General features: G+C 39.9%; 1 protein-coding gene across 1 annotated transcript; it reads left to right on the forward strand.

Annotated features, from left to right (window-relative positions):
- The first annotated feature begins 132 nt into the window (after positions 1 to 132).
- mvb12ba (multivesicular body subunit 12Ba) lies at positions 133 to 21,392 on the forward strand. Its single transcript, XM_035184869.2, has 10 exons — positions 133 to 412; positions 8,242 to 8,364; positions 10,391 to 10,498; positions 10,702 to 10,798; positions 11,874 to 12,003; positions 13,305 to 13,448; positions 16,058 to 16,152; positions 17,191 to 17,246; positions 17,399 to 17,458; positions 17,947 to 21,392. The coding sequence occupies exons 2-10, from the start codon at positions 8,254 to 8,256 to the stop codon at positions 18,031 to 18,033; spliced, it is 888 nt and encodes a 295-aa protein (XP_035040760.1). The 5' UTR covers positions 133 to 412; positions 8,242 to 8,253; the 3' UTR covers positions 18,034 to 21,392.
- The last annotated feature ends 2,557 nt before the right edge of the window (positions 21,393 to 23,949 follow it).

Here is a 23,949-nt window from a genome sequence, read left to right on the forward strand (position 1 = left end):
CAGCGTGGCAACAGAGACACAAGCAGGTGCCCTGATGCAGCCTGGCAGCAGTGTGATTTCAAGTTTCAGTTCGCGGCAGCTGCCTTTACATATCAGTGGCAGTTTCTGTTGCCACCGGAAGTGCCTCTCCGAGCCGCTGCTGCCACGATTTAGGCTTGTCCTTACTGCAATTTGTGGTAGCCCCCACTGTCGGTTCGCTGATCACACCCCCACTCCCGTTCCTGAACCCTCTGAAAGCACTAGCTGAAGGACCACTATGCAAACATCATCTTGTGCTGTGGAGTGCTTTGGTGATTACTGTTATTTCGTAGAAATGCGAACCTCCCTGACGCTGTGAAAAGGAGTTAGAGAGGTTAACACATCAGAAACAAACAGACGAAGACCGTTTGGATCCAACTGTTATCACCGCTGGGTAAGTGGACTGCTCAACTAGTTAGCAAGTTAGCTAGCATTAGCAGCTACTGCAGATTCGATGTGTTCAAGCAACACTACGTTACAAAAGGCAGTTTTTGTCTTGGACACTATGGTAGCATAATGACTCTGATATTAAGGATACATGTTTTAATCGCACGGTGGATAACGTTTGCGCATCGGCCTGGCCTGCAGCACCCTGGGCAGGTCTGACAGCCTCGATCACAGCTGGTGTGTAGCTACTACTAGCATGCTAGCTGACTAGCTTGTTGGCTGTGTCGCATAGAATTGTTGTCTCCGCAATAGTTAGCTCCTGCTTATTGACACCTACAATGTTCTGTGTAATAAGGGTATTAGGCTTTGTCGGTCAATGCTGATGTGACATTTATATTAATTGTTGCTATGATTTTGGTGTATTGCTAGTTAACAATAACAACGCAATGTTACTGGGGTGTACTGTGGTGTAATGTGTGGGTGCTCTTACCCCTGTGTTGTTGTGTGTGGTGTTAAGTGTTCGCTCAAACTGGTTTTGAAAGGTTTTCAATCATCATGTTAAAGTCAGCAATGAGCCTCAACATCGGACTACTTCTAGATGAGGTGAATAACGATCATGTATTGCGCACGCCAAGACCTGAGCTGTAATAAACCAGGACTGTTCAGCCTCCAACCCTCAAAATATAGGTGACAGAGAATTGCGACTACCATTTTCCTGGAGGAAGTTTCAGCAGTCAGAGGATATTGATATGAGGCACTTCACGAAAACATCATCCTCATGCACAAGTCGTTTCCTGTGGTGCTGCAAAGTGACCTGCTGAAACTGATGCTGTCACTAATCTGTCATAATCACTTTATGAGTCATGTGAGGATATACAAAATCAGAGGGCTGTCGACATATATTTATTTACATGGTTTTATTTTAAATAGTGTAATAAATATCTCAAGAATTGTGGCTGAAATACACTCATGGTTAAAAATTTTATTTGATTTCCGGAAAACATCTACTAGTCCTTCGAAGGGGTCCTGACTCCTAGACCCCATTTAGATCTGGTATTAACACCCATCCTGAGTGATCAGATCACAAGGTCTAACAGAGGTGAACACCCAAAAAACATTGAGGATGCATTTGAGATGTGATTGCTCTCTCTCTCTCTCTCTCTCTCTCTCTCTCTCTCTCTCTCTCTCTCTCAAACCAAACCTTACCATAACCTGCTGCTAAGGTTGTAAATCTGCATTGTCATTATGATATGATATCTACTATTTGGACAATGATACAATATTTGTCAATATCATCTATCTGCCTGGGATCGATATGAAACAATATTATATGTAGATATTACAAAATCTGTTCAACAAATATAAACTCATTATAAGCAACTTAAAAAGGATTTGACAATTTTATTGAATTCAGTTTTGACTTTAACTACAAATATGACCAGTATAAAGAATTTTGCACAGTTTGACCATAATAAAAATGGCCAACATTTCAAAATATGAGAAAAATCGAAAAACTAATCCCTGTGATACAAAAGCTCAGGTGTTAGAATGCTCTGAAAGCCCATATTTGTTTTCTTTCTTTTTTCTTTTTTTCTTGCTGCTTGCCAGATTAGATTACTTTGAATGACTACAATTTTGTGTGATCAAGTGGCTTGTGTGATCCATCAGTTAAAAATAGACATTGGTAAAGTAATAAGTAGCATGCAATACTTATACAAGAAAAACTAATATGTACAGTGTAAACAGAATATGTACAGTGACAACATATGTACAGTGTAAACAGAATATGTACAGTGACAACATATGTACAGTGAAATGGATTGCACATAAGCCATTGAATTTCACGGACATAAATGAACATTGCACAGTTTAAAAAGTGAAAGAAAATGTTAATAGTGAAATTAATTGAAGGCTGAGGGTGAGGTTTCACTGGTTGAGGCAGCAGGGTTTCTTTCATCAAGGTGTAGCTGTATAATGTTATATATTTTCTTATCCTATTAATATTACTGCTCCCCATTAATTACCAAGTCTGTGGCTGTATCATAATCTAATATAGGGTGGGCGATAAAACTATATCAATAATTAATGTCATATAATTGTCATTGATAGCAATATAACTGTTTTCCCTTTTTATTAAATACACTTAACATCTTCTGTACCACAATTTACAGGCTATGTTAGTCTTTTGAATTGTTTCATTTATTTATCTTTAGATCTGTGTTTATATTTGGTTTCAGTACTTAGACTCTACTTCTCTCACATCAAATATTGTCAATATCTTCATTTAAATATACTTCACTACAGTAAGAGCTATCTATTTGTCTGTCTGTTAATTGAGAAGAGGGAACTAACATAACAGCCCTATTTCCACCAACGTACAACCAAAATACTAAAAGAGTTAACAGCGAGAGGAAAAATGCTTAAATGTTTACTTTCTGCATTTTGGATGAGCTGAAGTGAGGAGAGAGATTTTGTTCTGCAGACGGAGAAAAGGAAGTTGCAATAATATAACCGTGTTGATATAAATGCATGAATGACTGTTTCTAGGTTTTTGGCAGAGAGAAAGGGCTTAATTTTACAAATCTTCCGGAGTTGAAAGAAGCATGACTGTGATAAATTTGATGTGGCTGTTCAAATTGAGGTTGTTGTCAAATATAACACCAAGGTTTCTACACTGAGAAGTAATGAGATGTGAGTAAGGACCTAGCATGTTTGTGAGTTTGGTGTGTGCAGAGTTGGTAGCAATCAGAAATATTTCTGTCTTTTTGGGACAACAGAAGTACAAGTTGGGATATATTTGATAATTTATAATATAAAATATGTAATTTATATTGTTATCAGGGGAGAGGGGAGTTGGCTCATTAGCATTTAAAGGAAAACTCTGTTAAATGATCCGTGGTATTTTGACCAAGTATGTTACAGACACACAATGATGAAGTATCGAATGCCGCACGTCCAGGTGTATGAGGGCGTCCAGCATCAGCAGCTAAAAGCAAGTCATTCATTACTTTCAGGAGTGCAGTTTCGGTGCTGTGGTGGGCTCTAAAACCAGACTGAAGGTATTCAAACAATGAGTTTTGTGATTATAAAAGCTAAAAGTTGATTTGCATCGATCTTCTCCAGGACTTTTGCTAAATACTTTAGAGATGGGTCTAAAGTTGTTAAAGTCATTGTAGTTAAGTTGGGGTTTCTTTAAAAGGGACTGGATAATAGCATTTTTTAAAACAATTTGGCACAGTCCCAGAGGAGAGGGAGCTATTTAAAATGTTCAGTATAAAAGGACAGATTGTATTAAAAACTAAAAACTGAAAAAATCGAGGGGGAAGTGTCAAGGGGGCTTGATGAGGGGTTCATTTTTTTGACTGTATTGAGCAGTGTAGGTAACTGACGAATGATCTACGGGTGCAATAATACGGTTGATGGAGATTTTTTGGTTAAAGAAGTTTAAAAAGTCATTGCAGGCTTGAGGAGTAGCCTCTACAGAGGGGATAGGGGGAGCATCATTGGCCTGGCTAACAATGTTAATAAGCACCTTCGGGTCCAAAGCATTTGATTCAATAAGATTAGTAGAATAGGCATGCCTAGAGTTTTTTAGGTTCTCAAGGTGGCCATGGAGCCTGGAGGCCTTCCACTGATGCTCTGCTTTGCATGTTATCAATTAGCCAGGGCTGAGATAAGTGCATAATTTTTCTTAAATGGTGCAATTTGTTTACATTTATGTAAATTATGTCATCGATTACATAAATATGTCTGCTTGCGAAACATGTGTCGACGCGTCGTAAGGAAGGTGGCTTCGCACAGTCGCAGCATGGACTCACCTGAAGAGCCACCTGGAGCTAAATAAATCGCCCACGATCATCTAGCATAGGTCACCAATAGGCGGACCTTGCTCTGGACTGGACCCAGACTCGTTTCTGTACAGATCCAGACCTGATTCTGACAGTGTTTCTATTTTAACATGCGCAACTTTTCTCCAATTTACGGTAGTCTTATTTTTACCAGCGCAGCTTTTTTTTTAGTAGTAAATCCTGGTAGCACACAGTAGAGTTTAGTTCTTTCAATGAACAAGAGAACGTGGGAACAAAGAGAAAAGGTGTTAAAGCTGTATAGTTGTTAATATTTGTTGATATTGTTTATATGTGTTGTGTAGTTATATAATGTATTAAGAAAAGAAAAGGAGAAACTCAAACTACATCTTTTTTTATTTTCTAAAATTAAGCACTTTATTTTAAGAAGTCTTTTTTAAAAGCTCTTTGTTTTGTTTTTAAATGCAAACCTTATTTTGCTTGAAACCAGAAAAGAACATTTATTTTATTAGGGCCCGAGCACCGACAGTGCGAAGGCCCTATTGCTTTTCATTTGATTATTCAGGAAAATTAATCACATTTTTGACGGCTTGAACATACTCGAAAACTCACTAAACTTCGCGGGCACGCCTAATAAAAATGTAGGTATTCTGGAGTAATTCGAAATGGGCGTTGCAAAATGTGTATCATGACCGGACCAAAAAAAAAAGTCTCTGGCACCAATTTGATTAATGCAACAGGAATTAAGCCATTTGGGATTTTGTGGCCATTTTGGCCGTGCATTTTAACAAACTCCTCCTAGATCTTTCATCAGATCAACTTCAAATTCAGTATCATCTTATCAAGTTTGTGAGTTTTTGTCACACGGTGTGGCATGGCGTAAAGTGTGCCATTATGGTCTTTTCCTCGATTTTCTGCACTGTTGAGTTCAGTTGTTCAGGTGATTACTCTGAAAGAATAACATTTGTTTGTGACTTACTATTTAAAGGGCCCATATTTTACACCTTTCTAGGACTTAATTTGAGCTATTGGTCCCCCTAAGATGATATATCAGTGGTTTAAAGTCAAAACTGCTGCAATGGGTATTTCCATGTCCTCTCTTCTGCCTGCCTCTTGAGCCCCTCCTCTGATTGGCTGACTGCACTTTGAGTGGCATGCGACCAGGCCTATCACCGGTCTCATTCTGGCGCATTGACGATTTCTCTGGTAAACACAGCTGAAAGTCACGTTGTTATGTTTGGATACAGCTATATTAGACCAGCCACATATTCACAGTCGGTTACAACAGGATGTTTCTGAACAGTAAATTACACCGTCCTCATGTTTGTTCAAGTTTTAGAAGGACAGTTGGCCAATGTAGGAGTATCGTCCCGAGTTACAGTACGGAGTTTCAATACTAACGTTCTTAGGAGAAACGTGCACGGACACATTCTCTTCCTTGCATCCATCCCTCCATGCTGCATTGTTTCTTCAGTGTTGTTCGTTGTGGTTAGCCTGTGGTAGCTAACAAGCTGCTACCTCAGCAACATGTCTGCTTGGTGTCGCGTTTGATGTGGAGGGGTGGTGGTGGTGACGGGGAGAGGGGGTGGTGGGTTCGGAGGCTCGACTGGTACCGGCTGGTTGCGGCTTAGAGACGAGTGCGATCCCGAATGACTCATACGGGGGAAGAAGTACGAAACGAGCCGTTTCGATAACATATTTCTTAGAATGGACTGAGTGAAAAAGTCCACGGAGTGACTGTTTTCTTACTTTGAGGGTACCTACTGACCCCCTTCAAGTAATTACGGATAATAAAAGCCCAGAAAATGTATTTTACACAACATGGGCCGTTTACTTTGTTTTTTTATTAGATTTCCTTTTAATTTTATTTGTGATAAATTCATTTTTTTATGAATTGAGTAATAAAAATTAATCGTTAGATTATTTGAAATTTTTCCGTTAGATTAATCGATTATTCTAAAAAATAATCATTAGATTAATCGATAAAAAGACAATCGATAGGTGCAGCCCTACTGAGAGGTAATAGTATTATAAGGACATGAAGCATGTGTGCTTGAACCAGGACAGTATGCCCGTTTATGTTTTTACAACTAGTCAACACGTCGCTCCCATAAGTGACCCTTCCACAATAAAAGTCCCAAACACATACACTGCTTATGATGACAGGAAACACAAATTTATCAATCAATCAAATTTTATTTGTATAGCCCATATTCCCAAATCACAATTTGTCTCATTGGGCTTGAACAAGGTGTGACATCCTCCAGAACATAGAAACCTCAGAGAGAGCCACATGTGAGGGATCCCTCTCCCAGGACGGACAGAAGTGCAATAGATGTCAAGTGTAAAGGAGAACATCAGAAAGATAAGGGTATTTGCAGCATTGATTAGAATAAACAGTTTGTAGCATAATGGAAGGTATTTGAATTGATGGATTATTGTCAGTAATGGTCGAGTATCTGAGTATACATTATCAAGCAGTCTTGTTGTAATCATAGCCCAAGGTCAGCAGCCACCACAATCAGGATCCACCATCATGATCGGATGCCACCGTAGTCCACAATCATGTCTGCCTCTTTTTACATGTCTGATTTTTGAGATGTTTCACAAGTGAAAGAAGGCAGTCCTTGAAATTTGTTTTAAGTGAGAATTAAAGGACAAATCAGGATCGAAGATCACTCCCAAGTTCCTGACTGTTTCATTGGAAGCAAGGGCAATGTCGTCTAGCGCAGCTATATCATTAGATAATGTATCTCTAAGGTGTTTAGGGCCAAGTATTAGAACCTCTGTTTTATCTGAGTTTAATCAGAGAAAATTGCGGGTCATCCAGGTTTTTATGTCCTTGAGACATGCTTTGAATTTAGTTAATTGATTACACTGTTCTGGTTTTATTGACGAGTATAACTGGGTGTCATCCGCATAGCAGTGGAAATTTACAGAGTGTGCCCGGATGATTTTTCCTAGTAGAAGCATATATATTGAGAATAAAAATGGGCTGAGCACAGAGCCCTGTGGAACACCGTGGTTAACTTTGGTGCGCATAGACGACTCATTATTAATTTGAACAAATTGGAATCGATCAGAAAAATAGGATTTAAACCAGTTTAGGGCGGTTCCTTTAATGCCAATTAACTGTTCTAGTTTCTGTAATAAAATTTGATGGTCATTAGTGACTTTTGCCAAGTCTTCATATACATTACTTTCCTGGAGAAACTCACACAGCTGATTGGCTACAACCTTTTCAAGGATTTTAGACATGAAGGGGAGGTTGGATATCGGTCTGTAGTTGGCTAAAACCTCCGGGTCCAGGGTGGGTTTTTTGAGAAGGGGTTTGATTACAGCTAGTTTAAAGGACTGTGGTACATATCCTGATGATAATGATAGATTGATTGTATTCAGTGAATAACTTTTAAGGACGGGTAGAATTTAATAGAAGCAACGTTGTAGGAATGGGATCTAAGATACAAGTTGTGGGTTTTAGAAGATTAGATTACTTTAGTCAGCTGATCAAGGGTGATCAGAGAGAAGCTGTCTAAATAATTGGTAGGATTTTCAGCTAATTCTGAGATTTCTGTGTTTGACGGTGTATTAGTGTCAACTGAGGGCAGGAGATGGTTGATTTTATTTCTAATAGTTAGAATTTTATCATTAAAGAAGTTCATGAAGATATTGCTATTCAGGGATCGAGGAATACTGGCTTCGGTGGAGGTGTAAATCTCTATTAGCTTGCCTAGAGTGCTGTTGTTTTTATTTTCTTCTATTAATGTGGAGTAGTAGGCAGCTCTTGCTTTGTGGAGGACCTTCTTATATGCTTTAACACTATCTTTCCAGGCTAAGTGATTTTCAGCACAGTTGTTGGAGCGCCACTTCCTTTCTGGTTTTCTTGACACTTGTTTTAATTATTTTATTTTTGTTCATTAGGGTATTATATTTACTATATTTTGCGTGTTGTGTGTCTTTTTCCTTCTATAGTATCCATAATGTAAAACCAGTGAAACCGTGCTATTTCCTCTGACACCTTTTGATGCAGAAATCTACAAAGATGCCTGAGGTTCGGGATCTTTCTGAAGCTTTGCCAGAGATGCCAATGGATCCAATTACAGGGGTCGGCGTAGTGGCCTCCAGGAACAGGGCACCCACTGGATATGATGTGGTAAGTCACGGAATGCAACTCAGCACAGTTGGACACCTAAATACCAAATAACCATGCAAAATAATTCTTGATTCTATGATAATGCCCACTTGCACATTTTGATGCACTTAAAAGCTTTAGGACATGCAATGATCTCCGGAGATCCTCTTGACTTTCTCTGCAGGGTCTGTATGTGTGAATGCAAATGTAGGAGTGAGAGCCTCTGGAGTTTCTGCAGACTTTTTTCATCTGGGCCCTTAGTATAAAATGTAATTGACAGTTTGTGTGTGAAGACAAACAGAGACAATCATCAATCAATCAATCAATCAAATTTTATTTGTAGGGCCCATATTCAGAAATCACAATTTGCCTCATAGGGCTTTAACAAGGTGTGACATCCTCTGCCCTTAACCCTCAACAAGAGGAAGGAAAAACTACTAAAAACCTTTTAACAGGGTAAAAAGAACGTAGAAACCTCAGAGAGAGCCACATGTGAGGGATCCCTCTCCCAGGACGGACAGAAGTGCAATAGATGTCACGTGTAAAGGAGAACTTCAGAAAGATAAGGGTTTTAGCAGCATTGATTAGAATAAACACTTTGTAGCATAACTGAAGGTCAATGAATTGATGGATTATTGTCAGTAATGGTCGAGTATCTGAGGAGAAATACTATATATCAAGCAGTCCTGCTGCAATCATAGTCTATGGTCAGCAGCCAGCAAGATCATGATCCACCATCAAGATCGGATGCCACTATAGTCCACAGTCATTGTCCACTTCCGCCATTAGGGTCCAACATCAGCTGCCACCTCCATCGTGGTCCACCACCATTATCAGATGCCAACACGATATAGGATCCGCCATTATTATCACGATCAGCCAGCACGATACAGAATCCGCCATACTGGATCCACCATTACGACAAGCAGACACACACTAGGGTTGTGACCGTATAGGTTTTTTTCTCATCGCGGTAATTAAGCGACATCGTGCCGTGGTGTAATGCATGGCTCCCTGGGTGTCTGCCCCTTGGTACACTTGGTACAATTGGGTTGATACACATTATCCCCCGTCTGATGGCTCAGTACGACATGCGGTGATGACTTTAATGAGCGCAGTGCAGCGGTAGGCATCACATGACCACTGTATTGCGGTAATGCGGTCACCGTCACAGCCCTAACACACACACACACACACACACACACACACACACACACACACACACACACACACACACACACACACAGATTAGATCTGGGCGATATGGAAATAAATCGTATCACCTTATTTATTTCATATCAGTCGATATCGATATATATCGCAATATAAATCAAACAACCACAAAATTAATTTTTTGCACCTTTGTGTTTATGTACAATGTTCTTCTTATATACAAACATTTTTTCATATGAACAAAACAGATTTTACTTTACTCAACAGAGCCCAAACATTAACACGTGTGCTGCTCTTCCTCGCTCTGTGCTGTGTGCATCAACCTAACTTGATGTGGGTGTAACTCTATTCCAGCCACATGATTTGTTCAGTGCAGCACTATGCTTATTATCATTGGCTGTTCGTGTTGTCCGTCAAAACATGGATGAAATGAGTTCTATCGACTTTATATATCGACACGTCTTACATTTCTATTGAGGAAAAGTTATATCGATAATTATCGATTACTGCAGCCCTACCGCAGATTATCACACAACGCAGGACAAAATAAAAATGCTGGCCAGCAAGAGTTTAGATAATAATGGGAAACACTGAATTAAGTTGTGAGAATAAAAATGTCTCAGGATAAAAATCTCCTGTAGATGTGACAAAACCAGCCCAAAGGTAAGGAGTTGAAACACCATTATTGGAAAATTGTCATGGTTTATACTAAGCTTAATTAAAAACTACCTTTTAAGTATCAGTGACATTTCTCAAGATTTTAGTCTATTGAAGATGTTATTTTTCAGGTTGATGGAAAAAAACTCTGAGAGAGATACTTTAATGATGTAATGTTGTATGTAACGATGTCATCTTGTCCCCTGACTGTTCACAGGTCTCAACAACAACAGATGGCCTGGATGCTGACCTATGGAAAGATGGCCTGTTTAAATCCAAGGTGACCCGTTACCTCTGTTTTACCAGGGTCTTCTCTAAAGAAAATGTAAGTAAACTCACATCACCCACCAGCCATGCGTGTGATACTATTTGAACATTTATATAACATTTGAATTAACCATTTGGTGGAGAATTTGAATTCACTCACTATTCTATTCCAATTTCTTATTTTCTTTGTACAACTTGGGCCTTTTCCCCCTGATAATCTCTCTTAATCAAATGCCCCCCTCTTCTCGATATCCTCTACAGAGCCATTTAGGCAACGTTCTTGTGGACATGAAGCTTATAGATATAAAGGACACTCTGCCTGTGGGTTTCATCCCGATCCAGGAGACAGTTGACACTCGTAAGTTATCAAGTCATGATAAAAGCACTGATAGCATGACTGTGTTGTAGAATATGTCTGAAAATAATATTAATGACTTACTTTATTCTGTTTAATAATTCCAGAAATCTTTGTAGGCACATGTATGTATGTATGTATGTACGTTTGATTTGGACACAAAACGCTCAATATTAATACAATTTTAATGCACACGTATTCAATGCTTTGTAGCAGTGGCTGCTGCGACTCATTAGCAGTGGCAGATGGGACTGATCAACATAAGTGACTTTGTCTATCACGACAACAGTGCATTCACGTCAACAGGCGCATTGACAACAGCAGCAACCACAACTGATTCTCTGTTTGGTGTTCTGGGATCTGAGTCGAGCTTCATCGAACTTTGAATAAACAAATCAGATAAATCAGATACATTTTTTTGCGAATGCCATTTCGGCTTTTGTGCGCACATACATTTTTAGTATGAATCCTACGCACTGTTTTATAAGTGAGGCCCCAGGTCCTATTAACTTGGGATTAGTGTAGGTGTTTATTGTTAAAGTATAAAGTGAGCGCTGGTCAGAGTGGAGGGAGGACACTCAGACAAGAGACTTTGACACGAAAAAACACCAACAGACTTTTAATGTGGGTCTGTCCTGATCCTGAAGCAGCGGTGGTTATAATTATGCAGCTGTGGGACATTGCTAAAACAACAAACATTGCAGACAACTTGAATCGATTATGTTCGGTCACTCAATCGATGCAGAGTCGTCTACGTCCGGATCACTATGCATCGAAAAACCGATAAATTTCCACACCTCTATTAGAAAGACGACGAGATTTGAGAGCTTTTGAATACAGTACATCCTGCCTCCTGCATGCAGCACCACTCCTCACCTTAATGCTTTGGGGGTTTCTGTGTTGTTGTGGACATTTTCATGTCTAAAAATGACTAAAGAAAGCTGCAACCAGTAATACCACAGGCCAAGCAAACTGCCCATTCCAAACAGACATGTTTAGAACAGGCACTCCAATCGTGTGTAGCAAATGAGCTGGGTAAAGTGACACTCAGTCTTCCTGTCTTTCGTATGTCCCTTAGAGGAACAGGCTTTCAGGAAGAGGCGTCTCTGCATCAAGTTTATTCCGCGGGACTCCACAGAGGCAGCCATTTGTGACATCCGAATCCTGGGACGCTCCAAACAGGCCCCCCCTCAGTATACCTTTATAGGGTGAGTAGCTTGGGATTACATTTTAATTTTGGTTATATATATAGATGTGGCAAATAATTGATCATGTATTTATAGCTTTCTCGAGACAACTAATCACATGGATCACTAAGTTGAAGCACAAGACTTGTAAGAGTTATTTTTCAGGTGTCCAGTAACTGAGGCATGTTTCAAATAGGGCGTGAAGAAGCTGGAGTGTCTTTGATATTACAGAATATGTTGTGTTCAGTCCAGACACAGGCAACAGAGTCAGTAGATGTACATCTCCCTGTGGAGTTTTAGATCTCTGATAGCGCTATGAAATTGCTGCCAATAGGCTGCACCTATGCTTTGCAAATGTTTTATGAGGAAATAAATGCACTCAACACAATTGTGAGCGGTCAAACATACTCATTTTGCAGCAACAACACTGGACTCTATTCAATTTTATTTGTCCTAATGCAGTGCCCGTTAATGAACCTGCCTGTTCGGAATGGGCTGTTTGTTTGGCCTGTGTTAATGCTCTGGAGTCTACTTCAGAATTATTCCTGGTGATTAGTGAGTCCTCTTCAAACAGCTGTACAATATACTGGCACTTTTTATTGTTTGTGTGCTGGACGTTGTGTACAGAGTTTTTATAAAAACAGTCTATGGTGCAGAGTAAAGTTAGAAAACTGTTTACCATCCCTGTTTTTTGGAGCTCAGCACGCCCTACACCCGTGACTGGATTTGTCTGTTTGTTTTGTGTTTGTTTAAATACGTCTCTCACAAACTCCTGAGCAAATAAAACACACACACACACACACACACACGCTGACCAGCGCTGAAGGGCTTGCACTCTGTGTGTGTGTGTGTGTGTGTGTGTGTGTGTGTGTGTGTGTGTGTGTGTGTGTGTGTGTGTGTGTGTGTGTGTGTGTGTGTGTGTGTGTGTGTGTGTGTGTGTGTGTGTGTGTGTGTGTGTGTGTGTGTGTGTGTGTTAATACATTGAGTGTGCAGCCTCTGCCGTTTGCTCTTACATTAAGCTATACCTGATAACTGAAATCTCATAATTCTCTTCATTCCACTGTTTATAATTTTTAAGTCTTTTCTTATTATTTATGGTGATAGCCACTGTTGTTTTTTGTATATTGTAAATTTTTGGTATCGTGACATCCCTACAAAAGACTTAGAGGAAGATTCAACTGGGCCTATTGTTCTCATCACACCCAATCTGTCGAGGAAGATGGCTGCCCACATTGAGTGTGGTTCTGCCAGTGATTTCTTCTATTTTATGATGTTATTTTCAGTTCTTCCTGCTTAATAATGCGAATTTACTTGTTTGACAGAGAGCTCAACAACATGGGAATCTGGTATCGCATGGGGAACGTACCTCGGACCCAGGATTCAACGCATACACCAACCACCAACAATATCCAGAATGTGAATTCCTCCTCCAGCTCAGCCCCAGTCCCAGCAGCTCCTATGCCCAAGTATGTTCACACTTATTGTGTTTGTGTACTTACTAGGGATGCACGATATATATCAGCCCGATATATTATTGGCCCGATAATGGGAATTTTATATTATTATTTATTTATCTGAATCGGAAATTATAGCCGATTTAAACGTCCGATAAAGACAATTCATCCGTGCCTGTCCATACCAGCATGACGTGTCAGAACACAAAAAACTGCGTTGCGGTTGTAGGAGTTTTTCACACTTTCTGAGAGTGACTGTAGGACAGCAATTTGCAACAAATTTGCAAAGGGATAAAAACATTTGCAAATTTTAACTCTACCAATCTCGTAAGTCACCTTAGACTCAGAGTTCTCAGGGTTGCACCGTCCTGGGGGTCTTTACAAGCCTTGGTCTTCTATGGTTTGCTCCTGATTTAATACTTGCCTTATGTTTTCATTCTATGACTTATGCCTGGAGTTTTGTTATTGATTTTGTCCATTCTAAATTTTCATTTAAGGAGAATGGTTAGCCTCCTAAATTTTTTAAGCTGGAACACCAAGGGTTTAAACCACCCCATTAAGAGAAGGAAAGTGCTATCGCACATCAAGCAATTCAAAGTTTCAATTGCCTTTTTACAAGGAACTCCTATTCGTGCCTCGGACAACTCCCGTCTCATGTTGCACTGGGCGCGGCAGCACTTTCACTCCACCTTTCAGGCCAAGGCTAGGGGGGTCTCAATCCTCATAAACCAAAATGTTCCCTTTGAACATCACAGTGTGATATCGGATATAAATGGTCGTTTTGTTATTGGAGGATGGAAGAATCTCCTCTGACCACACTGAAATTAATGACACATTTAGGAATTTCTGTGCTCTTCTAAACAAAATTGAAACCGCCTGGGAGCAGGACCTTAATTCCTCAATATCAGTTTAAGGTGGTGCGAAGCCAAATTGTCTCGTTTCTACCCTGATGTGAACCCCTACTGTGAAAGATGTAAAAAAAAAAAGGTGAGGCCTCCCTTATAAACATGTTCTGGACTTGTCCTAGTCTAGGAAAATATTGGAGGGATATTTTTCAAACTCTGTCCCTAATCCTTGAGCTCAATGTGGACCCTAACCCTCTGGTCGCACTTTGCGGCACCACCGGAGAGGTCGACACCTCTGACTCCAACCAAGGCTCGCACATTGTCCTTTGCCTCCCTGCTGGCCAGCCAGGCGATACTTCTTAGGTGGAGGGACGCTGCCATGATGTCCCACACGGAGGGACATCATGGCATGTCTTCAACTTGAAAAGATCCTCTACTCAGTTTATAGCTCCGATAATAAGTTCCAAAGGGTGTGGGGACCTTTCCTGAAATACTTTCAGAGCCTTAAGTTAAGATAACAATGCACTCCCTTGTCATGTTCCTTTGGTATTATTATAAAAGTATTACTGCTATTACTATTGTTAATAATTATTAAATGTTTCTTACTTTAAAGCCTGTTTGTTTGGGGTTTTGTTTTGTTTATCATCTATCCCTCAGTTGACCTCTGCTAGTATTACACTTTGTATGAAATAATTATTCTCTAATTCAATGTCTTTTCAATTTTTTTCTTGTATATGTTTGTAATGACACTGAACCAGACATTCCAGACATACCACTCCAAGAATGTGATATTCCCTCAGGCATGGCACTTGGGTTTAAAGTTGGGAAGGGATATGGGATATGTGTTTAATATGTGAAAACTTAATAAAGATATTTCTGAGAAAAAGAAAAAAAAAGGTAACCGACTTTAGGCTTGTGTAGGTCAGTCGCTTGTGAAGACATCATCATTTACCCCCGAACCCCTACATTGAACGGAGCATACAACAACATCTCAGCTATGAGATTACAAAGTAGCAGAATAGGCGGAATCGCGGGGAAATGCGCGTCCGGTGTGAGCAGCTAGGCGGCTGCACGCACGAGAATTGGTGCTGCGTGGTGCTTTGCGGCACTTATGTTGTAATGCGTAATGCTGTTGTCTCAAGGATGACCTGATTCAAATTTTGTGGTCATTGTTCAAGGTCACTGCCTCTTCAAAAAGCAACATTTTGCTCTATGAATGCAATATCTCCAGAACGCCTTGAGGGAAACTTTTCAATTGCCACAAACATTTACTTGTTCATGGATTTGATTTTGGTAGGTAACGGTCAAAAGTCAAGGTCACGCAAAGATGAACTGATTATATTTTGGTGCCTGAAGGTCAAATATGTGTTGTTTTGCCTTGTGAATGTGATCTCTCAGGAACACCTCAATGGAATTCTTTCAAATTTGGCACACATGTTCACTTGGACTCACAAATTAACTGATTAGATCTTTGTGATCAATGGTCCTAGGCCAAGGTCACAGTGGCCTCACAAATCATATTTTTTGGCCTCTTGAATTTGATATTTCAAGAGCACCTTCATGGAATCTCTTAAACTTTTGATCATTTGTCACTTGGTCTCAAAGCTGAACTAATTACATCTCAGTGGTGAAAGGTAAATGTCACAGTGACCTTATATACATCTGAAAATATTTTATATTGACAGAAACTGCACTGTTTGGCAGTATCTGTATTTCTAGTTATCCATTGAAGTAACCATATGTTTAATACTCTAATTTTTTTTTTTTTGTCCCAAGGCATATTTCCATGACCCTACCGGCTAGCTTCAGAGGGAAGAACACGACCAGACCAGATTATGAGCACCAGAACTCTAGCCTGTATGCTATCTCAGGTCAGCAGGAATTACTTCTGTCTTCTTCTCAACATTCTCTTCCCAAAATCAAAGTTTTAATCTTCCAATCACACTTAATACACACAGTGTTGTTACTGTGTAAAAATCTAATCAGATTTTATTTGTATAGCCCATATTCACAATTTGCAGTTTACATCAAAGGGTTGAAGGGTGCGAGGTCCAACATCCATTTCAATTTATTAGGAAAAAATTGGTGTTACTTAAAGGGATAGTTCAACCAAAAATAAAAATTCATTCATCTACTCACCACTATGCCGATGGAGGGGTGGGGGAAAGTGTGTGAGTCCACAAAACACTTCTGGAGTTTGAGGGGTAAACAGGATTGCAGGCAAATTCAATACAATTGAAATAAATGGTCACCACTTCCTTTTAAACGTAAAGAAAGAACAGAAACAAATAAATAAAATGCCTCCATACTGCTCCTGTGATGTCATCCAAGTATCCATAAGCCCAGACATTCAAATTCCACTCGAAACTCGGTCATTTACCTCATGTTTGTATGATTTGCACACAAATGCAGCGTGTCTACTGGAGGATCCCAGTAGACATTTAGGCTAGAAACAGGGTGTTAATGACGCCGTTTCGAGTTAAATTTGAATGTCGGGGCTTGCAGACACTAGGATGACACCACAGGAGCCGTATGGAGGCATTTTATGTTTTTTTATGTTTTTTTACGAATGAAGAATAGCTCACCATTTACTTTAATTGTAGTGGATTTGGCTGCAGTGCTGTTTACCCCTGAAACTCCTGAAGTGTTTTGTGAACTAAAACACTTCACCCACCCCTCCATCGGCTTAGTGGTGAGTAGATAGTGAGTGAATTTGTCAGTGTGAAAGTCTGAATTTGAGTTCCTATAGTGCCACTCTATATCCATCCAGATCCACAATTGCATTATTTCATTTTTGAGTTGTTTTTGTTTTTCACTTGAATGAATGTATGTTTTTACTGTTATTTCTGTGGTTTTGCTGCAGAAGATACATTTATGTAACAGTTTCTATTTGAACTGTCTTTTTTAAGCAATGGATGGAGTGCCTTTCATGATATCTGAGAAGTTTGCCTGTGCCTCGTCTGATGTAAGTTACCTTAACTTATCTGAGTTGAGTCTTAGGTTTAACACTGCTGAATGTTGTTTAATGTAACAGAGGAATACGAGGAAAGGAAATAATCAGTCAGTGGTTGATTGATAAGTGATTATAACTAATAAACCAACCCTGTTTATGTCCAGCTGCAGCAGGTGGATCTGATGAACATCACGATTAAGTCCCTGACTGAGATCGAGAAAGAGGTGAGTAGAAAGATGTAGTCAGGTACAGGTTACAATTCTCATAATATTTAAGCAGAATTCAAGCTTGTCAATCATTTCTACTTGTCATGATAACCCTGTTGTCACCAATGGGATTCCTGAGATGTGGGAATATGCCAAGTACACGAGCAGTCGGACGATCAGATCAGTAATTTAGAAAGTCAAATAATCCAGCATTGGTCCTTGGACTTTGTTGTAGCAGTAGCGGGACTTAATTTTAGTATTTCTATAAAGACACAAGTTGTAATAAACAGGAATTATCCTCCAACTTGTGTAAGAGGTATTTTTGTTTATGAAAATAAGATGCTCCACTGGTTTGTGTTGAAGAATGTGGTTCCACAATGTGTCCACCAGAGGTCAGTGGGTTTTTTAGTTTGATTCACTGTATTTTTGTGAATCATAGCCAGAGTAGAAAAGCCAGATTTTTGTTGTTTAATGTTAAAAATAATGTACATCTCTCCCTCTGTCAGTATGATTACAGTTTCCGCACAGAGCACAGCGCAGCAGCTCGCCTCCCTCCCAGTCCAACAAGGACCTCTCTGAGCTCTGAGGCCTGAGACCCCACTAACACTCTCCCCTCCCGATGACAGCAAGTGAGACCTGTACACAACTACTGACCTACCTACAGGAAACCGTGACATCCCACCTGTCCAAAACAACTGTACTGAGAAGACAGAAAGAAGAAAAAAAAGATGATTTCTGGGACGTGTTTTTTCTGTATTAGTTGTGCTTGGAAATGAAAAGGAAACTGAAAACACAAAGAGACGAGGAGAACATTGAGGGGCTCTGGAGGTGTGCCTGAGACAACTATATACAACATTGATGAGATGGATTTTAAAATGGCCCATTGGACGTTTTTGCAGAAGGATATTGAAATTGAGAATCTTAAATGATTTTAAAATACATTTTTTCTAAAAAGAATGGTGAATTGTGGGTCCCATGTAATACAAATAACCACAGCCCTCTTGAAGATCCAAGGATACTTTGCCATGATGGATGGCACCTGTCTGGCCTTTACTGTCCCAAATGGACTGATTCTCAAAGCAGATGGCATGTTAGCCTTCCTTAGTCAAGAGTGACCTGCTGCATTCAGGAGGGTGACTCATCCCAGCTCATCTGTTGGAAATATAAAAGGAATCTTTGTGGGATTTTTTCATGCTTGTACTGATCTTCTTTGTAGGTAATGATCTCCTTGTTCTATAGATGTTTCTGTGATATACTTGTGTAACTGTGAGTGCACTTTGTGTTTGGAAATTTCAGTGTGCTTCCTGTTTCCACAGATACTATGTAAACCACTCCTTTTCAGTCTCTACATGAGCCGGCAACGTTGGCTGGATATAGAACCACTGTTAGTGTTTAAAAGTTAGAAACCAGGACACAGGTTACACTGCACTGTTAGTAGGATTCTGTGAACCATATTTAATGTATTGTCTACTGTTGTTGCTGAAAATGTTTCCATATCAGTGATAATTCAATACCTAAGATTTTTGCAGGTGACAAAACAATACTTTTTACCCAATACCTTACTTTGAATTCATATGATTGTTTTAACATTTGAACGTTCTGTTTTAGCTTTAACACCCTCCTTAAAATGTTCACACAATGTCCTTCCCACAGTCATCTATGGACAATTTGTATACCAGCAGAAGGACTGTGACCCAGCTAAAGTTGGTCACTCTCTTAATCTCTTTTCAAACTAAGTAGGGTTCTTTGAATTCTGGATTAATCAGTCTAATTGATGTTTCAATAGCTTATTCAACTATAAGTATCATGAAAGGTTTCTGTCATCGCCCTCTCAAAGATTGAAATGTGTCCCAAGGGTTTACTGTTAATCTTGAGTGTCTACAACATACCTGGATATCAGAAGTAGAAACCGTCATGTTCAAAGCAGTGTTGAATGATTGAATGATTTGCGGACATACAAAAATCCCACTATAATCACCTTGAACTAATAGTAAATCCCACGTTGGATAAATGGTCTGTATTTATATAGTGCTTTACTAGTCTTGATGACCACTCAAAGTGATTACAGTTTTGCCATCCACCCATTCACAAGCATTCATACAGTGCTTCTATGTGCAGCACTTTCTCTATCACACATCATTAACTGACTGCTGGCACAGCCATCAGGGGCACTTTTGGGGTTCAGTATCTTGCCCAAGGACACTTTGACATGTGGAATGGGGGAGAAGGGGATCGAACGGCCAACCTTCTGGTCAGAGGACAATCCTTCACAGCCGTGAATAAGATTTTCTTTTAATTGCCATCCTTTTCTTTACCAAACAACGTGATCACATTTGGTTCTTGACAGTTACTGATGGACTGTGCCTTGGACACAATTCAGTCAGTAACAAAGTATTAAGGTCCGAAAGTTCTGTTAACCATATATATACATTCCTCCCCGTTTTTCATTACTTTTTAAGAACAATGTTAAAAGGCAACATTTTGCAGTGTGGATTTTACAACTGGTAGTCGACTCATCACATCATACGTGATCAAGCAAAAGTGCTGTTCTTATTCGATTGAACTGGTTAGATAAGAAAAATGTGGTAGATCTTTGATTCAGTTTGTTCGAAACCTTTGTAAACTTCCTTGTGATCTGAATAAGCAAGAATTATTTTAGAAATGTACATTTTTTTTAACCCATTTGACATGTGAAGACCACTACCCACTCAGGACCACCAGAATTTATTTCAAATGAGACTGACGGGACAAGTGCTAGCTCTGAGTGAGCACTGAACCAGACTTCATTCTCACTTGTTCACAGTCAGTGTTATCCCACAACACAAGCACTGTATAATAGTATTGGTGGATCACAAGCTTCATTTATAAGTCTCTTCAACCTGCAGCTTTTTTTATAAGTTCATCATTTTAGTTTAAGGAGTCTATTTTCACATCTGTCCTCTCTGCTTCTCCTGGTGCTTCTGGTGACTGAGAATATAGACTATTTCTATTAAGAAGTTGCACAAGACATTGTTTCTCAAAAGTATTCTTGAATTTAACCCCCAGTTGTTTTAAATAGCTTTTAAGCTATAGTCAGTGAATCTAAACATCACTTTAACACTCCAGATGTTTCAATGTAAGACCTGTCAGTTGCTGAATCATTATTTGGCAGGCTTTTAATTTGTTCAAAAACACAATCTGTGATGAGCTAAAGCTGACTGTTACATATCCGCATAAAAGTCCATCTTGACCTTAAGTACTATTGATAAAAAATCTCAAAATCTAGTCATGTATTTATTCAGGTATTAATCTTAAATTCACTTCATGTCTGTGTTTTTAGTGGCACTTTTTCTTTATGGTTATACAGTATTGTACAAAGCAGCACCAATGACTGGTGTTTTATTTTTTATTTTTTCTTTGTTCACTCCATTTGTTACATAAGACAGATGTTTACAAGAACATACCATTTTCCTTTTTTGCCACAAGTGTCTCTGCAATATTATCCATTCATAAAAACATGGATTAGGTCCTTTATATTTTTGTTTGATTAATGTATTAGTCATTTCAGTGTCGTGACAATGTTTTCAGAATTGTAACCAATGCGATAGGCAGTTCTGACATGTTTGGAGGAAAAAAACACACAGTTCATACCTACGTAACATTCTCTGTATATGAGCTGGCTGCTCTGTGATAAGCTACACATGTCATTTGTCAGCTGTGGTGTTAACTTCCAGTCAATTCTGCAGAAACATTTAATATCAAACTAATATGATGTCTGCATTGACAGCAAATCACAATTCTCTTTTGATTATGTCTGTTAGTTTGCATGCATGAAGTTTCAGTGACAGTTATTTTTGTAAAAGTTTTAAGTTAGATTTTTGCCTCAAATAGATTTTATTCACTATAGAATGAACAAAACCGCATCAGATGCCTTTGTATTATAAGGAAGTTTTATTAAACTGTGACAAACGTGTTGAATTTTATTTTTGGTCAGATTGGTGAGGTCACTGCTTCAAGCCGGAGCAAGACTAAACTTGAGGTTTTGAATTAAATTTGAAACACGTATGTATTTGAGCTTCACTGTGCAGTGTTAAAGACTATAATTTCCACCTGCATCTGCTGAAATGTGATAGCTAATCTCTTACATTTTACAGTGGGTGTGGAATTAAATTTTCACAATGTCAATGATATTCACTGAAAATATCATTGTTGAGCTACTGTTAAATTCATGTGATGGTGCCTGTTTGCCACAATGAAAACATACACAGGTTAAAACTGTTTTCTTATTGGTTCCAATGTTTCCATCCATCAGATCAGCTACATTTTTGACTCCATCCATTTTTGCAGTGGAATTTCACACTTAGCTGATTAAAAATAATATGATGAGCATCTCTGTTACTAGAACAATAAATGAAATAAGTCATATATATATATATATATAACGACAATAACATAATGACAATAACATAATGACAAATACATAAAAACCTTGACTCCTAAGTCCTTATGAAAAGGTGGGGACATTCTATAACTTAATGTCTGAATTGACAAAACAAATTGTTTTTGGACTATTGACAAAACAGTTCAGTTTTTTACATGAGCTTTTGTTCATCTCAAAATAGGAATAGTGTTGTTCAATTTCACTTGGGGGCCTTTGTGACTACAGTAAGTTTTTTTGATAAAACTTAATGAACTGATCTGGGAATGTCCGGCTTCCAGGCCATATACCCCACAAGGCAATTCATAATTCAGATAAATTCTCTCCTCCTTTTATGCCTCGATTTCTGTAGCCAAAAGCTCTTTTTGTCAAACAAAAATACATTGCTCATTTTCCAACCCCAAAAAACGATCTTTTCCAACCTCTTTGACCCCCCCTTCTCCCCCCCCTCCAGTCCCCTCTCATTCTGCCCTTCAACCAAGCCGCTTTGTCAACTATTTTACAAAAAAGATAGATAACTCATTCTCAAACCCACCTTCTGAAATTACTTTTCAACCAAATCTTCATCTTCATCCCCTTCTATTTCCTCTTTCACCCCACTATTGGATTAACGGATGCTAGTGACGTCCGGTTAAGAGCCATGCTGATCCACAACCTGAGCAGCGAGGGACAGTGTATTTATTGGACTCTCGGACCCGCTACTACATACGCCAAATATGTCACACGGCCTGGACATTTCGCTGCCCCACAGAACATTATGCTCCAGCGGATCGTTTTCCGCCAGCGCCGGCAACAGGCAGGTGAGTCAGGTGAGCCACCATTACGTAGCCAATCTGAGGGGCTTGGCCAGCCTCTATAAATTTGGGGCACTGGAGGATGAACTGAAAAGGGACCAGTTAGCTGAACACACTAACAACCCGAAACTCAGGGAGAAACTGCTGATGTCCCCTGACGATTAACTCTGACAAAGGCTGTGGAAATAGCATTCAACACTTAACACACCCACTGGGTATCCTAGTCATAAGTCTCCCCAGGACATCTCAGAGGTTAACTTTGCCGGACACTGGGGGGCAGCAGCACGCCAGATCTGTGGTAATGCGGCTCTTCTTGGCACCCCACACGAGCCCCGACCTGCCCTACCAAGGGGCAGAGGTGTCAACGCTGCGGCAAACAGAACCATTTTGCCTGTCGCTCTGTCCCCGCTGCTGCCAGCTCAACGCCACATCCACCCAATCTTGGGTGCAGCGCTGGCCTTCACTGTTCAACGGTCTGGGCTGCCTCACTGCTTTTGATCACCAGCCCCTTCTCAACCCTGAGGTGCGTCCTGTCATTCAGCCCCTGCGCCGCCTACCCCTTGCCCCGCGCGACGACGTGACTGCTGAACTACAAAAGCTGCTGGAGGCGGGTATAATCGAGCGGGTGGACGTGTCCTCCTGGATTTCCATCTTGGTGGTGGTGAGAAAAAAGTCAGGAGGACTGTGCCCATGCATTGACCTCAGGTCAGTGAACAAGGCTGTGATCACGGACAAGTATCCACTACCAACAGTGGAGGAAGAACGTGGAGGAGCCAAGTTCTACGGCTCCTCCACCTTCGCCAGGGCTACCTGCAGGTGCCACTTCATCCTAGCATCCGCTACCTTACAGCTTTTTTGTCCCACGTTGGGGTTTTTCGTTACACCCGCATGCCTTTTGGCCTCAGCTCCGCCCCCAGCTGCTTTCAGAAAATCATGGCCACCATCTTCGCTGGCATTCCAGGAGTAGTCATCTACCTGGATGACATAGTGGTACATGGTGCGACACCGGCCATCCATGATGAGCACCTCACTAGGGTGCTCAATGTCCTTGCACAACCTCACACTGAACAGAGATAAGTGCATCTTTGCTGTGCCCGCCATCGAGTTTGTGGGGTTTTACTCACATAATTAAAAACTGTTCTCTCCAGATGCTCCGGTTCATGTAAATAGTTTGGAGAAGTATGCAAACCATTACAGTTTTTTGCAATTGCTAAACATATTGCTCAATATTGAGTTCAGTTTTCTCTAAATTCCTATCACAGTCAGTACAAAGCAACGTGAACTCAACTGTGGATCAC

Source organism: Hippoglossus stenolepis, chromosome 18 (assembly GCF_022539355.2).
Source record: "Hippoglossus stenolepis isolate QCI-W04-F060 chromosome 18, HSTE1.2, whole genome shotgun sequence".
Classification (NCBI taxonomy): Eukaryota; Metazoa; Chordata; class Actinopteri; order Pleuronectiformes; family Pleuronectidae; genus Hippoglossus; species Hippoglossus stenolepis.